The 12,393-nt window shown below is 44.1% G+C and overlaps 2 protein-coding genes across 8 annotated transcripts in view; one reads left to right on the top strand and one right to left on the bottom strand.

The window, feature by feature from the left end:
* Nucleotides 1–467: 467 nt before the first annotated feature.
* POLR3C (RNA polymerase III subunit C) lies at nt 468–11,250 on the bottom strand. 6 transcript variants are annotated; one of them, XM_086718023.1, is made up of 15 exons: nt 11,096–11,250; nt 9,884–9,987; nt 8,623–8,878; nt 8,327–8,512; nt 6,579–6,667; nt 5,931–6,035; nt 5,705–5,815; nt 3,945–4,025; nt 3,637–3,688; nt 3,225–3,285; nt 2,634–2,784; nt 1,807–1,908; nt 1,627–1,676; nt 1,061–1,210; nt 468–634 (listed from the first exon to the last, which is right to left on the bottom strand). In XM_086718023.1, exons 3-15 carry the CDS (start codon nt 8,771–8,773, stop codon nt 553–555), a joined length of 1,371 nt encoding a protein of 456 aa, XP_086574149.1. In that variant the 5' UTR covers nt 8,774–8,878; nt 9,884–9,987; nt 11,096–11,250; the 3' UTR covers nt 468–552. The 6 variants fall into 6 exon arrangements, with proteins under 6 accessions (XP_086574149.1, XP_086574145.1, XP_086574147.1 ...); XM_086718019.1 differs by having other exon boundaries at nt 9,884–10,050; nt 11,096–11,245; XM_086718021.1 differs by having other exon boundaries at nt 5,705–5,797; nt 9,884–10,050; nt 11,096–11,245.
* A 42-nt stretch (nt 11,251–11,292) lies between these two features.
* Nucleotides 11,293–12,393, top strand: part of RNF115 (ring finger protein 115) — an 86,188-nt gene continuing 85,087 nt past the window's right edge. Inside the window, exon 1 of one of the 2 annotated variants that reach the window (XM_025927965.2) lies at nt 11,293–11,685. In XM_025927965.2, coding sequence (XP_025783750.1) covers nt 11,584–11,685 — 102 coding nt within the window. In that variant the 5' untranslated portion in view covers nt 11,293–11,583. The remainder of the gene's footprint in view (nt 11,686–12,393) is intronic. The other variant, XM_086718024.1, reaches the window with a different exon arrangement.

Below are 12,393 nucleotides of genomic sequence, written 5' to 3'. Positions count from 1 at the left end.
TTTCTTCCACTGCTAGGGATGTTCAAACACAGGCGTGGCTGATTTCCTGGTGAGAAATGATGCATCTGATAGATGATTACTCTAGTTGATTTAAGGTCCTTTCCTCTGTCAAAATCTGATGAAGGGAGAATACAGTGATGGGGCTAAGACAGTTTCAGCAAACTTTAAAAAACTTTTGGGGCGCCTGGGTGGCGCAGTTGGTTAAGCGTCCGACTTCAGCCAGGTCATGATCTCGCGGTCCGTGAGTTCGAGCCCCGCGTCAGGCTCTGGGCTGATGGCTCAGAGCCTGGAGCCTGTTTCCAATTCTGTGTCTCCCTCTCTCTCTGCTCCTCCCCCGTTCATGCTCTGTCTGTCTCTGTCCCAAAAAAAATAAATAAATGTTAAAAAAAAATATTTTAAAAAACTTTCTGGTGTATTCTAGGCAGGAGGGATGGAGAGGGCATTCCAGTATAAGAATCTGCAACATATTCCACTGTAAAGAATGCATCAGGCACTGCCTTTATTTTTCCTTCCAATCTCCTCAGACTTTTTGAGGAAGGCTTTTTTTCCAGGTCATTGTCTCTTCATGGTGCTCTCAATATATGACTCCAGCAGGAAGATGGTTTCATCCACTTGGATCTCACTGGCATCCAACCTGAGTGAAAAAGGGAAAGCGTTTTCCAGACTGAACGTTCATGAGCATATTTAAGATCGGAGGCCATGGAAAATGGACTTGAAGGCACTCTAAGACATAGTTTGAAGGCAGAGGTGACGGCAAAGGTCTAGAAAATAAGTGATGGAGGCCTGCATGAGGACCAAGATGAAAGGCCAGATTGAGGCACACTACTGAGCTTAAATCAACAGACTTGGTGAATAATAGTGTGGTAAGGGAGAAGAAGCTGAAGATGCTTTCAGAGTTCTTAGCTTAGGAAAACAGGTGGATTAAATTCTGCCAGTCGAGCTGGGGAGGAAGACAGTGAGTTTAGGATTGCTTGGGTGAAGTTGGAGTGTTAGCAGGGTATCAAGGTGGATTTTTCTGAAAGGTATTTTGAAACACAGGTCTGAACTTTATGATACTTACTTGTTGACATTACGCTTCAGGGTTTCTAGCTGCTGGCGTTCAGGGGCTGTGATCATTTCCTCTATTTCTTGTAGCTGTGCGTCCTCTGCACCTGTAGCCTGCATAGATGCAATGATGGCTTCTACCCTCTGTGACTTTTCCAGCAGACGCCTGTCAGACAAACACAACTCTGAGGTATGTCCCCTAGCCTTGGAGATTCTCTTACCTGTTAGCCTTATGGCAGAACTCCCCCATCTCCCACGTTCCTGATCAAATAGATACTGTCACCCACTAACCACAGTTTTTACAAATTTAACTAAATATACGACTTCACTCCTCAAACTCTTACTGCCTCTCATCTGTTTAATGCCAGTTTGTACGTTTCTCATAAATTTAATCTGCCAAATTATTTTACTGGGGGTATATTAGAGCAGTTTAGACTAATGTATGATTTATGTCAACCCAAGACAATATTTCAATGCGACTAGACTGGTTATTGTCTCTTTTGGTTTCTATTTCTACAGGAAATTTCCCTTCAAGACTTTGACCTTGAAAAATGTAATCACTCAATAGAAAATGCTACTTACTTGTTCTCTTTGGTTTCAAACTGTCTCCTTTCTATTAAGTTGGCTATGCTCTGAGGGGAGAGAAGAAACACAGAAATGCACATGGTTCTATTTAAGTAGCTCAAGTAGAATAGCTAAAGGGGGCATGAGGGTGAGACTTGTCCGGTGGAAGGAATGGGGAGAAGGTCCAGAAGCAGTTACCTTGTAGCACCTGTGCAGCAACATTCGGGCAGCTGACAGGATGTTCACAGTATATAAATAGAAGGTCCTGGATGGGGCATGGTCTGGCGTTTTGGGAATTTCCTATTTGTCCACAGAAAGACAGAAAAGAGAAATCAGACTCTTCTTTAGAACTGGCAGAGTAAACGCCTGTCCCATCCAGAGCTACTCAACCCTTTCTTTCACTTATACTCTTCTCTTCTCCAGTCATTCAGCATCTGGGTTTATGGCAAAATCGGCCACATGAAGAGATTTGTCTATATGATTGTTGGCATCCTCAGTGGGGAAGAAAGAGAAGGCAACTAATGCTTACTGATTGTATTTGATCTTTAAGCTAAACCACATTATTTTTATTACCACCATCCATCACATTAAGGATGAGAAAAAATGACGGTAGGTACTTTGCTCAATGTAACTGAATCAGGGGCAGAATTGAGATTCTGTTTCATCATAGGGTATACTACATGGCTCTGCACGTAGTGAAGACCCAGAAGATGCTGCTGAGAAATTTAATCTATAATAAACTTAATGCCTGAAGAAAGGACAAATCGCAGGGACTAAGAGCTGAGGAATAAAGGGTGATTCTGGGGTGATTTCTTGGCTGTGCCTCTTTTCAACTAGGCCACTTAAAGCTCCCCAATTCTTTTTCAAGTCCTTACTATGTCTTGGTTAATCTTTTTTTTTTTTTTTTTTTTTTTCCATCTCACAGCTGGACAGAGAGTTTGCTTGGGGCTCAGGATGTTTGCCTCAGAAGTTTCTTTCACCCTAGGCCAGCTCCACTGGTTGGTGACCATTATGCCACTGGTTACCTGGAGTGATATGAAATTTTCTGAGAGCATCTTATAAAGCATATCCTTTGCCTCCTTTGCTGGAATCATTGCAAAGTCTTCTACCTGTTTCTGCTCCAGGTGTTTCTTTTGCAAAACTAGACGGAATATTCTGGCACAGCGAGACCCAAATCTGGAAAAGAATAAAGAGAGTAAATGGCATACCAACATAGGTAAGTTTTAGCTCCGAGTCACAAATGGCGGCTGCTCTGTTTCCATGTGTGGGGCCAGGGCCAGAGAGAGGAGCAGTGGTCAGGGAGTTCTCTCACAACTCCAGACTGGTGACGGTACTGCTGACCACACTGCCGACTCCCGTGAGTACCTCAGTTCCTGCATTTGTAAGGAAAGGCTTTAGGAAGTCTGGTTAATTGGCATCACTGGGAATTAAGCAGGAGCATATTTAGGGTGAAGAGTAGTGGTGGGTGGGATCTGTAACAGTCCAGTGGAAAAATGGGGCAAGATGCACCAAGATGTATCTACATTGCTTGCTTACAGAATGATCAAATTGCTTATTCAAATGGAGTGTGGAAAGGAAGTGTCAGACCCCAACCCTGAGCAGGGTGATCTCCTCACCTCTCCTGTACGACAGACTCCAGAGTGGCCGTGGCTAGGGATCCCAGAGCTTTATGCAGGTCTTCACATAGAGGATTAAGGTCAGTAACGTTCTGGCCTGGTCACTGGGATCTTAGTTTTATTCCTAAGTCTCTAAGTTAAAATTTAAATGCAATTTTATCTTTCACATTGGTCTCACTTATAGTATGAAAGTATTTCAATACCTTCATTTACTAGGATTTAAGTCAGGGTTTTGCGGAACTAAAATTTGGTTATTTAAAAGTCCTTTTTACTTCTTTATCATCTAATGTAGTAGTTCGGTTTTCTGAATTATTTAGTATACTGAATATTATCCAGTCTCTTCTTTCATAAGTCACTATTCTGTTTCATAGTTCAGGTTGCCCAACAGTAAGGAAATAACTGGTAAGGATACTGATGACATACATTCCTCCACCACTGTCGCCAGACTTTCCAACAAACTCTAGCTATTAAAAAAGAGAGAGAGAGAGAGAGAGAGAGAGAGAGTTAACTGAATGGAAAGTCCAGTGATTCTGTTTCCAAAGGAGCAAATCTGGCCAAGAGTCTGCAGCAGGTAGCCCTCCTATCTGTCTGAGCTGGCCAGGTAGAAAATGAGGCTCCCACAGGATACCAGGTTTCAGTGGCAGAAATAAATCGTAAACATAGCAGAAAAAAGAAAAAAACAAACAAAAAAAACCAGAAAGAAAGCAAATTCAGACTTACTGGATCGTCTGCCAGTAGAGTGAGATACTGATCGAGAACTTGTTTAGAGATGTTATAGCCAACAGGCAGGGATCGAAAGATCTATGGAGCAAAAGAGATGGTGAAAATGGGTTTGGGAACTTAGAATTGCTGACATTACTGAGATAAATATGTTTTAATTTTAGGTATCAGAAGTATAAATGTGTCCAAATGTATAGCAGCATTGTTTGTAAGAGTAAAAAACTAGAAACAATCCAAATGCACAATAATAAGCAACTCATTAAAATAAAGTACAGCATGGCTACTAAGTGGAATATGATACTGCCATTATGAAAAATGAGACAGATTTAAATATATAGACATGAAAAAGGTGGCTTAGATATACTGTCATATGAAAAAAGCAACTTTAGAACAGTATGTAAAGTAAAATCCTATTTTTTTTGCTCTCTCTCTCTCTATATCTATCTATCTATCTATCTATCTATCTATCTATCTATCTATCTATCTACATAAATGTGACAATAAAGATAAGTACCAACTATTAACAGGAATCCCTGGGGCTGGGATCATACAAAACTATATATTTAAACTGAGGTATCGTTATACATAATAACAAGTCCAGATCTTAGAGGTTCAGTTTGATGAGTGTTGACAATTATACCCACAATAAGATATAGAACATGTCCATTGTTCCTAAAAGTTTAGGGGGGGCTACAACTTAAAAAAAATTATGCATTTCTATGCTGTCTGAATATAGGTCACGTAATAATTTTTGTCAAAAGAAAAAACCCTGAAATCTTTATGTAACAAGTTCAAAAAATTTTAAGTAATATAAAATGAAAATATAATTATATTTAATATGGATACATATTGTTATGAAATTAAATATGTTATTTGATACATTAAATTTTTCATGTTTTAAGAAAGACATATATTAAAAACAAATCTGAAATACACAAAATGAATATACTCAACAAAACAAATGTAAGGGACCAAATAATGTTTGAGCACCAACAAAGGTTCTCAGATTCCAAATAGTGGAGTCTAAGAACAATTAGGAATAGCTTGTACTTTGACCAAGGTAATGGTTTAGGTTTTTAAAGGCTAGATCCCTAGAGACCAAATACTTTTTCTTTAAGAAAAAAAAATTTTTTTAATGTTTATTTTTGAGACAGAGCAAGAGACAGAGTGCAAGTGGCAGAGGGTCAGACAGAGGGAGACACAGAATCCGAAGCAGGCTCCAGGCTCTGAGCTGTCAGCACAGAGCCTGATGTGGGGCTCGAACTCATGAACCGTGAGATCATGACCTGAGCCAAAGTCGGATGCTTAACCAACTGAGCCACTCAGGCGTCCCTCTTTCTTTCTTTTTTAAATGTTTATTTATTTTAAGGGAGAGAGAGAGAGAGACAGAGAGAGAGAGACAGGGAGAGTGTGCATGCATGAGAGCAAGGAAAGGGCAGAGAAAGGGAGAGTGAGAATCCAAAGCAGGCTCTGCATTGTCAGTGCTGAGCCCTGTCAGTGCAAGAGCCAGGGCTTGATCTCATGACCATGAAATCAGACCTGAGTTGAAATCAGGAGTTGGATGCTTAACCAACTGAGCTATCCAGGAGCCCCAAGGCCAAATATTTCAGCAGCTACCATCTGAAGAGAATCCCTGTCCTACCTGAAACAATAAAAACTCGTTCAAAGGCTCAGACCTCAACCTAATCCCAGGCTCTATGTAGAAGAATTATAATATCCCACGGTGTGTCAGAAAACTAGTACAAGAACACGAAAGTCACCTCATTGGAAGACAACGGCTGGGTGAAGGGAGCAGTAGAGGGAGTGGTAATCTCACTCATCCGAAGCATAGTCCGCACGATCTCGCTGCTGGTCTGGGTTTGAAAAGTGAACTGGAATTCAGAATTCACTCTGCTGTGCTGGCTCTGGCTACATGCCAATGGCCACATCTGGCAAATAAGTGAATGTTCCTGATCCAGGCCACTGTCCCACCCACTCAGATATCACCTGGTCCATCCTGTTGGCAACTGCGCTGACAATGGCTTGGTCACGGAAGTGCTGGTGGAATCTGTCAAGGTTGGCCTGCCAATAAATCCCATCATCTGGAATGGGCTGAGGAGGAGAAAAGGATTAAAGAGAAACATTTCGATACAGAAAATATGGTGAAGAATTTTGCGGGGGAAGAACTGGATTTAGCTGTTCACTATTTCTTTTCCTATTCAGTAGCAACTACGTGGACTGGACAAAAATCATCCAATCGTGTGGCATAGTGCCTTGACAAGACAAACTCATGATACCCAACTTTAGATTCTCTAAACTCACCTCTAATCTTTCTCTGTCTGAACTCTTCGTTAAGTCTCCCATTTACCCCTCTCTTCCTGCTCTCAGCATATGACCTTGCCTCTTATTTCAGAGAGAAAACAGGCAGCCTTTTTTCTGGCATAAGCTGTTACCACTGTCCAATGACTGAAGTGAAGCCTCAGAAGGGGACGGCAATGGAGTTCACACTGCTAGTTTATTCCTGGCCAATATTTAATGAAGTTCGTAATCCTCCTACTTCTCAACCAAGGACCTTGTCAACTCTCTTGGGGCTTGTTATCTTTGTGCTCTTTCTGCCCATCAGGGTGAGGACTCCTGATCAAGAAGCCCCATTACCTCTTTGTTATCTGTGCCATGTTTTGGTCTTTTGGCCTTCGGCTCCCCAGCAGCATCTTCATCAGATGATCTTCTCCTTTTACCTTTTCCTGCCAAATAAAACAGGTGACTAGTGAGGCTCATCTCATATGAAGACAGGAAATCACTGAACGTAAGAGCAGGTGTCCCTCCATCCCAAGATACCTCCAGCTGCCTCTAGGCTAAAATTGCTGAGGAGCTACAAGAAATTCAAGTTGGAGTGCCTGGGTGGCTCTGTCGGTTAAGCGTCTGACTTCAGCTCAGGTCATGGTCTTGTGGTCTGTGGGTTCAAGCCCCACATTGGGCTCTTTGCTGACAGCTTAGAGCCTAGAGCCTGCTTGGGATTCTGTGTCTCCCTCTCTCTCTGACCCTCCCCCGTTCATGCTCTCTCTCTGTCTCAAAAATAAACATTAAAAAATAATAATAATAAAAAAAAAGAAATTCAACTTAATGATGAAGCCATTTGAAGGCTCCATATAGTCACAAAATTAAGTCTTAATCTTTCTCCCTCAAACTGCTCCTGCTCCAATGCTTCCTTTCAGTAAGCGGGACCATCCTCCTCCCCCATATGCAAGTCAGACACACAAATGTCATTCTTGGTACTTCTGTCCTCTTTACCCCTTCTAGATATAATTTTTCAATGGGTTTGTCAACATTTATTTTTGCCCCATCCTTTCTGCAGGCAGAAAATTCTTTTAAAAATGCAAATAAGGTCATGTCACTTCCTTTAAATCCTTTGGTGGTTTTTCTTTGCTCTTAGGATAAAAAAGTTGCTATAGAAGGTCTTGCACGATCTAGCCCCTGCTCATCTTTTTTTTTTTTTAAGTTTACTTATGTATTTTTTAAAAAAATGTTTAATGTTTATTTATTTTTGAAGGAGAGAGAGAGACAGAGTGTGAGCAGAGGAGGGGAAGAGAGAGGGAGACACAGAATCGGAAGCAGGCTCCAGGCTCTGAGCCCGTCAGCACAGAGCCCGACGCGGGGCTCGAACTCACGGACCGCGAGATCGTGACCTGGCTGAAGTCGGACGCTCAACCGACTGAGCCACCCAGGCGCCCCAAGTTTATTTATGTATTTTGAAAGAGAGGGAGAGAGAACCACTCTCAAGCAGGCTCTGTGCTGTCAGCATGGAGCCTGACGTGAGGCTTGATCTTACCAACTGTGAGAGCATGACCTGAGCTGAAATCAAGAGTCAGAAGCCACCCAGGTGCCTCCCTGCCTTTCTATCCTTATCTCATAGTTCTCTTACCTTTGCTCACCATGATTTAACTACACTGACCCATTTTTTACTTCCTCAAATAACCTATTTTTTCCCTCTCACTGCATACTATTCCTTTTGCTAACAATGTTTGTCCTCTGTACCCCTTCGTACGTTACATCACTGGTTAGTTCCTACTTTTGCTTCAAATAGTAGTTCAAATGCCACTTTCTTAAAGAAGCATGTGTTTTAAACCTTGATAAATCTGGTCCCGTTATATGTTTTCATAACACCACATACTTTTCCTTCATAATACTTAACACCGTTAGTTACATATCTATGTGGTTATTTGATTAACGTAAGTCTCTTACATTAGACTTAAGGCCCAAAAGGTCAGGGACTTGTTTATCATTTTACACCACAGAATAAATCCTTGGTAACTGCTCGATGGATTCATTCATTCATTTAGTGATCATTGAGGAAGAATCTACAATTAGGGCATATCACAGTTCTAGGGGTCAAAATTCCTTACCTATCAAGCTCAGTTTAGGAACCAAGTACATGTCCTTTTCACTGATGACAAGAATGGGGGCAGGTGGTGGCGGCCCAGGGTCTGAATTCTCAGTAACAGGCACCCAGGGGCAACGCTGCACAAAGTGTGTGTCTGCTAGTCGCACAAATGTGTTTGATACCTCAGAGTAGTCCATGGTCTTGCCATCTGTACAACAGGAGGAAAGAGGCAGGTGAGATGGCCTAAGTTAGCTGCGGGTCCACTCCTGTAGTCAGCTAACCTATGTTTTTGCTAACAGCTGTGGATACAGTACTGACCCTCCATAGTCTCTGTAAGCCGGTCTGCCACTTTCTTCACAACAGCTGACATTGTCATTTTGCCATTCAACAGCAGCTCCTCAACAATGAGCTCTCCAGTGTCACTGTACAGTGTTTTGGCAGTATAGATGTACCGGGGATACCTAAGCATTCGCAACACTCGGCTGCACTGGGCTTCATACTCCACTACGCCACGTTTGTGCACTTGATATATCACCAGGTTGTGCTGGATGAGCACACAAAGGGCTTTTTTGACCTAGTTGGGACCCAAAAGAAAGAAAGGAAAGATCTGAAGACACAGCTCATTTGTGTTGCCAATTTTTGTCCAACAATTTACTAAGTATTAGGAGATAGCTGGCTAAGAACCTCTGTGCTTCTTCCTTCCCTCCACTGGAACAGTTATTAAGAATCACATGTCAGGGGCGCCTGGGTGGCGCAGTTGGTTAAGCGTCCGACTTCAGCCAGGTCACGATCTCGCGGTCCGTGAGTTCGAGCCCCGCGTCGGGCTCTGGGCTGATGGCTCGGAGCCTGGAGCCTGTTTCTGATTCTGTGTCTCCCTCTCTCTCTGCCCCTCCCCCGTTCATGCTCTGTCTCTCTCTGTCCCAAAAATAAATAAACGTTGAAAAAAAAAAAATAAATAAATAAATAAATAAAGAATCACATGTCAGGGCGCCTGGGTGGCTCAGTCGGTTGAGCGTCCGGCTTCGGCTCAGGTCATGATCTTGCAGTCTGTGAGTTCGAGCCCCGTGTCGGGCTCTGTGCTGACAGCTCAGAGCCTGGAGCCTGCTTTGGATTCTGTGTCTCCCTCTCTCTCTGCCCCTCCCCCACTCATGCTCTGTCTCTCTCCGTCTCAGAAATAAATAAACATCAAAAAATTAAAAAAAAAAAAAGAATCACATGTCAATGGAAGAAACCAGCAAGATTTCTCCCTGTGATGCTCATATTTCCTCTGATCGTTCAAAGTACAATGTACTTTCCTTCCATTGTACTCATTCCTTAAAGGTAGCACTGAGATTAATAGACTCATTATGAATAAAATGAGGTCTGACATAATAAGAGCAAAGATTTGCCTAAGAAGCCGTGATGAGCCACCTTGAGAAGAACCTTGAGGCCTATATCTCTTCCCACCCCCCGCCCCCACCAATAACACTGTTTTGAACCTAGGGGAGACTCTCTCCCTTTTCTATTTTGTGGGGTAAGGAGCAACAATATTTAAAGGTAGGTAAACGAATGAAAGCAAATTAATGTCATCTACACATACCTGATCCAGCGATGTTCCTGTGTCGTGGGCAATTACTCTTAATGGCTGGCTGCCAGTTCTGATTAGGTGGACTCCTATTTTTTCTACAATCTCTCCAAAATGCTCTTGCAGCAACAAAGAACAAAGTTTAATTTCTGCTTGAGTCATTGTACCAAGGAGTCTCAGAGCTAGGGGGGAAAAAAGCTATATGATGGAAAGTTTTTCTTTTATGCTGGAAGCAGAGCTGCTGAGTGCAAATTCATGTACTTTCTGGGGGCAATTTTGACATTACATATCAAAAGGCTTAATTAACATCTTGCATACCTTCAACCTAATAATTTCGTTTTAGATACTCTGTCTCAAGAAAATAAATAAAAGATGTCACTGTACTTCTCCTTAGAATACTGATATACTGGAAACAACCTAATGTCTAACAATAAGGAGTTAATTCAGTAAATGATGGCACACCCATACAATGGAATACTACGCCACCATTTAAAACAAAGTTTATGTACGAGCATAGAAAATTGTTCATTAAGTGAAAGAAGCAGGTTACAAAGCAAAATGTAGAGGAAAACTCAATTATTATGAAAAACAAAAAAAGAGAAATATGTGTGCATAAAAAAAAAAAAGACAAAAGACTCGAAGACTATATGTCAAATTGACCTTGATGGGATTATGTGTGATTCTAATGTTCTTCAAAAATTGTTGTAGATGGTATTGCAATGTCATAGACCTTAAATTCTATCTATACTTCATTTGCTTGGGAGAATTAAGGCCACTGTTCACAGCCCACTGGGAGTGAACAGGTAATGGCATTCCCAGTCCATCAAGGAAATGACAACTTAGAAAAATAAAGGAAAACTTCTCAACTGGGTGTTTCAAATAGATGAAATATGTTGTCTGAAGGGCAGTATTTAATTCTGAAATTTCTACTTCTTGACAAAGTAGACACAAACAGAAACAGACATAGTTGACTCTACATACAGTATGATTACTTCCTTATTATCCCAAGTGCTACCAAACACTGGTTTGTTCATTTATTCTCCCAAATCCCCAGAGATCAAGTCTTTGCCTCTCTGCCTCAGTATTCCCACCCACACGTCTTCAGGCAAGCATCCTCACAAAAGGACTTCCAAGGAGCTCAGCTCCTGACTCTGCACACCCTTCATGCAGCTTCCCGTTCCGGACTTGGTCCCCTGGTCCAGAGACAAGGCCGCTTCGCCCACTAACCTCCGGGTCAATGCAGTCTAATGCCGCCGCGTAGCCCACGGTGGCTTCTTGCGGCTCCCGCTGGCCGCCGGAGCAGAGGGGGAGCCCACGGCCTCGCACGCCAGCGCGCGGATGACCAGTAGGAGGGAAAGGGAAACAACGCGTGCCGCTCTACCCCAGAGTTTCAGTGGTTTCCGGTGACGCTCTTTCTTTATTCTCGCTGGAAGGCTGGAGGACCTGCAAGCTGCTGTCTGAAGAGCCGGCGGGCGGGCCGCGGCGGGCGGACTCTCCTTCCTGCGCCTCTCTGGTGCCGGGAGGCGGGCCGCGGGGTCGCCGTCCGCGCCGCCGGCTCGCTGGGCCCGGCGGACTCACGTGACCGACGCGGGCGCTGGAGCGGCGGGCCGCCCTGAGGAAGCGGCGGCGGCCGAGGCGGCGACCGCAGCCGGGAGGTAGCGGCCTGACGAGGGACGGGCCGCTGCCCTCTCGGACAGCCGCGGCGGAAGAGAAAGATGGCGGAGGCCTCGGCAGCCGGGGCGGGCGCGGGCGCCGCTGTTGCCGCGCACCGGTTTTTCTGCCACTTTTGCAAGGGCGAGGTCAGCCCCAAACTACCGGTAAGAGCCCCGTGCCCTCTGCGCTTGGGCCTCCGCGTGGATTCCTCGCCCCGAAGTCCCCGAATGGGTCTTAAGCTTCCTGCACAGCCCGGATTCCTCTGACACCCGTCTCCCAAATACCCGCTGCTCACTGTTCTCCGGTGGCTCGTCACAGACCCCGGGCGTCCCGGCCCCGGCTCCGGAGCTCCCGCCCAGCCCTTTCCCCCCTCGGATGCTCCACCTGCCCCTCGCTTCCTCTCGTCTCTTGACCCTCTCCTCTCCATTTTTTTGTCTGTCTTAGCAAGTTCTCTGACAACTCTTCCTTCAATTTTCTTTCCCTCTTTTTCACCTTGTCTCCTTCCCACGATGACCTCTCTTTCCCCCTCTCGGTACTCTTTCTGCAGTTGTTTCTCATCTACCTCTGTGGCCTTTTCCACTTTTAACCAGATCCCCCCCTTCTCCAGTGGAGCCAAATAGCGGATTGCTGAGGATTGTCCCTATTCGGTTGTCCCTAGGGAAGGAAGGAATCAAGCACAGAGAGAAAAAGAGGGTTGGAAGGTAGCTCTGGGGAGGTGAGGGGGGATTTGCTCTTCATTGGTTTCCGAGGTTCTTGTGAAAGTGAAAACAAGTGTGCTAATGACTTGCAGACGGCCTGTGCTCCCTGTCACTATTGAAGGGAATGGCTTTGGGAAGAAGGCAGGACATATTGTTGCAGCTTGGTTATTTTGG

Source organism: Puma concolor, chromosome C1 (assembly GCF_028749965.1).
Source record: "Puma concolor isolate L17-30 chromosome C1, mPumCon1.1.hap2, whole genome shotgun sequence".
NCBI classification, from domain to species: Eukaryota; Metazoa; Chordata; class Mammalia; order Carnivora; family Felidae; genus Puma; species Puma concolor.
The sequence above is the reverse complement of the archived record's forward strand: the minus strand, read 5'-3'. Positions and strand labels throughout refer to the sequence as shown.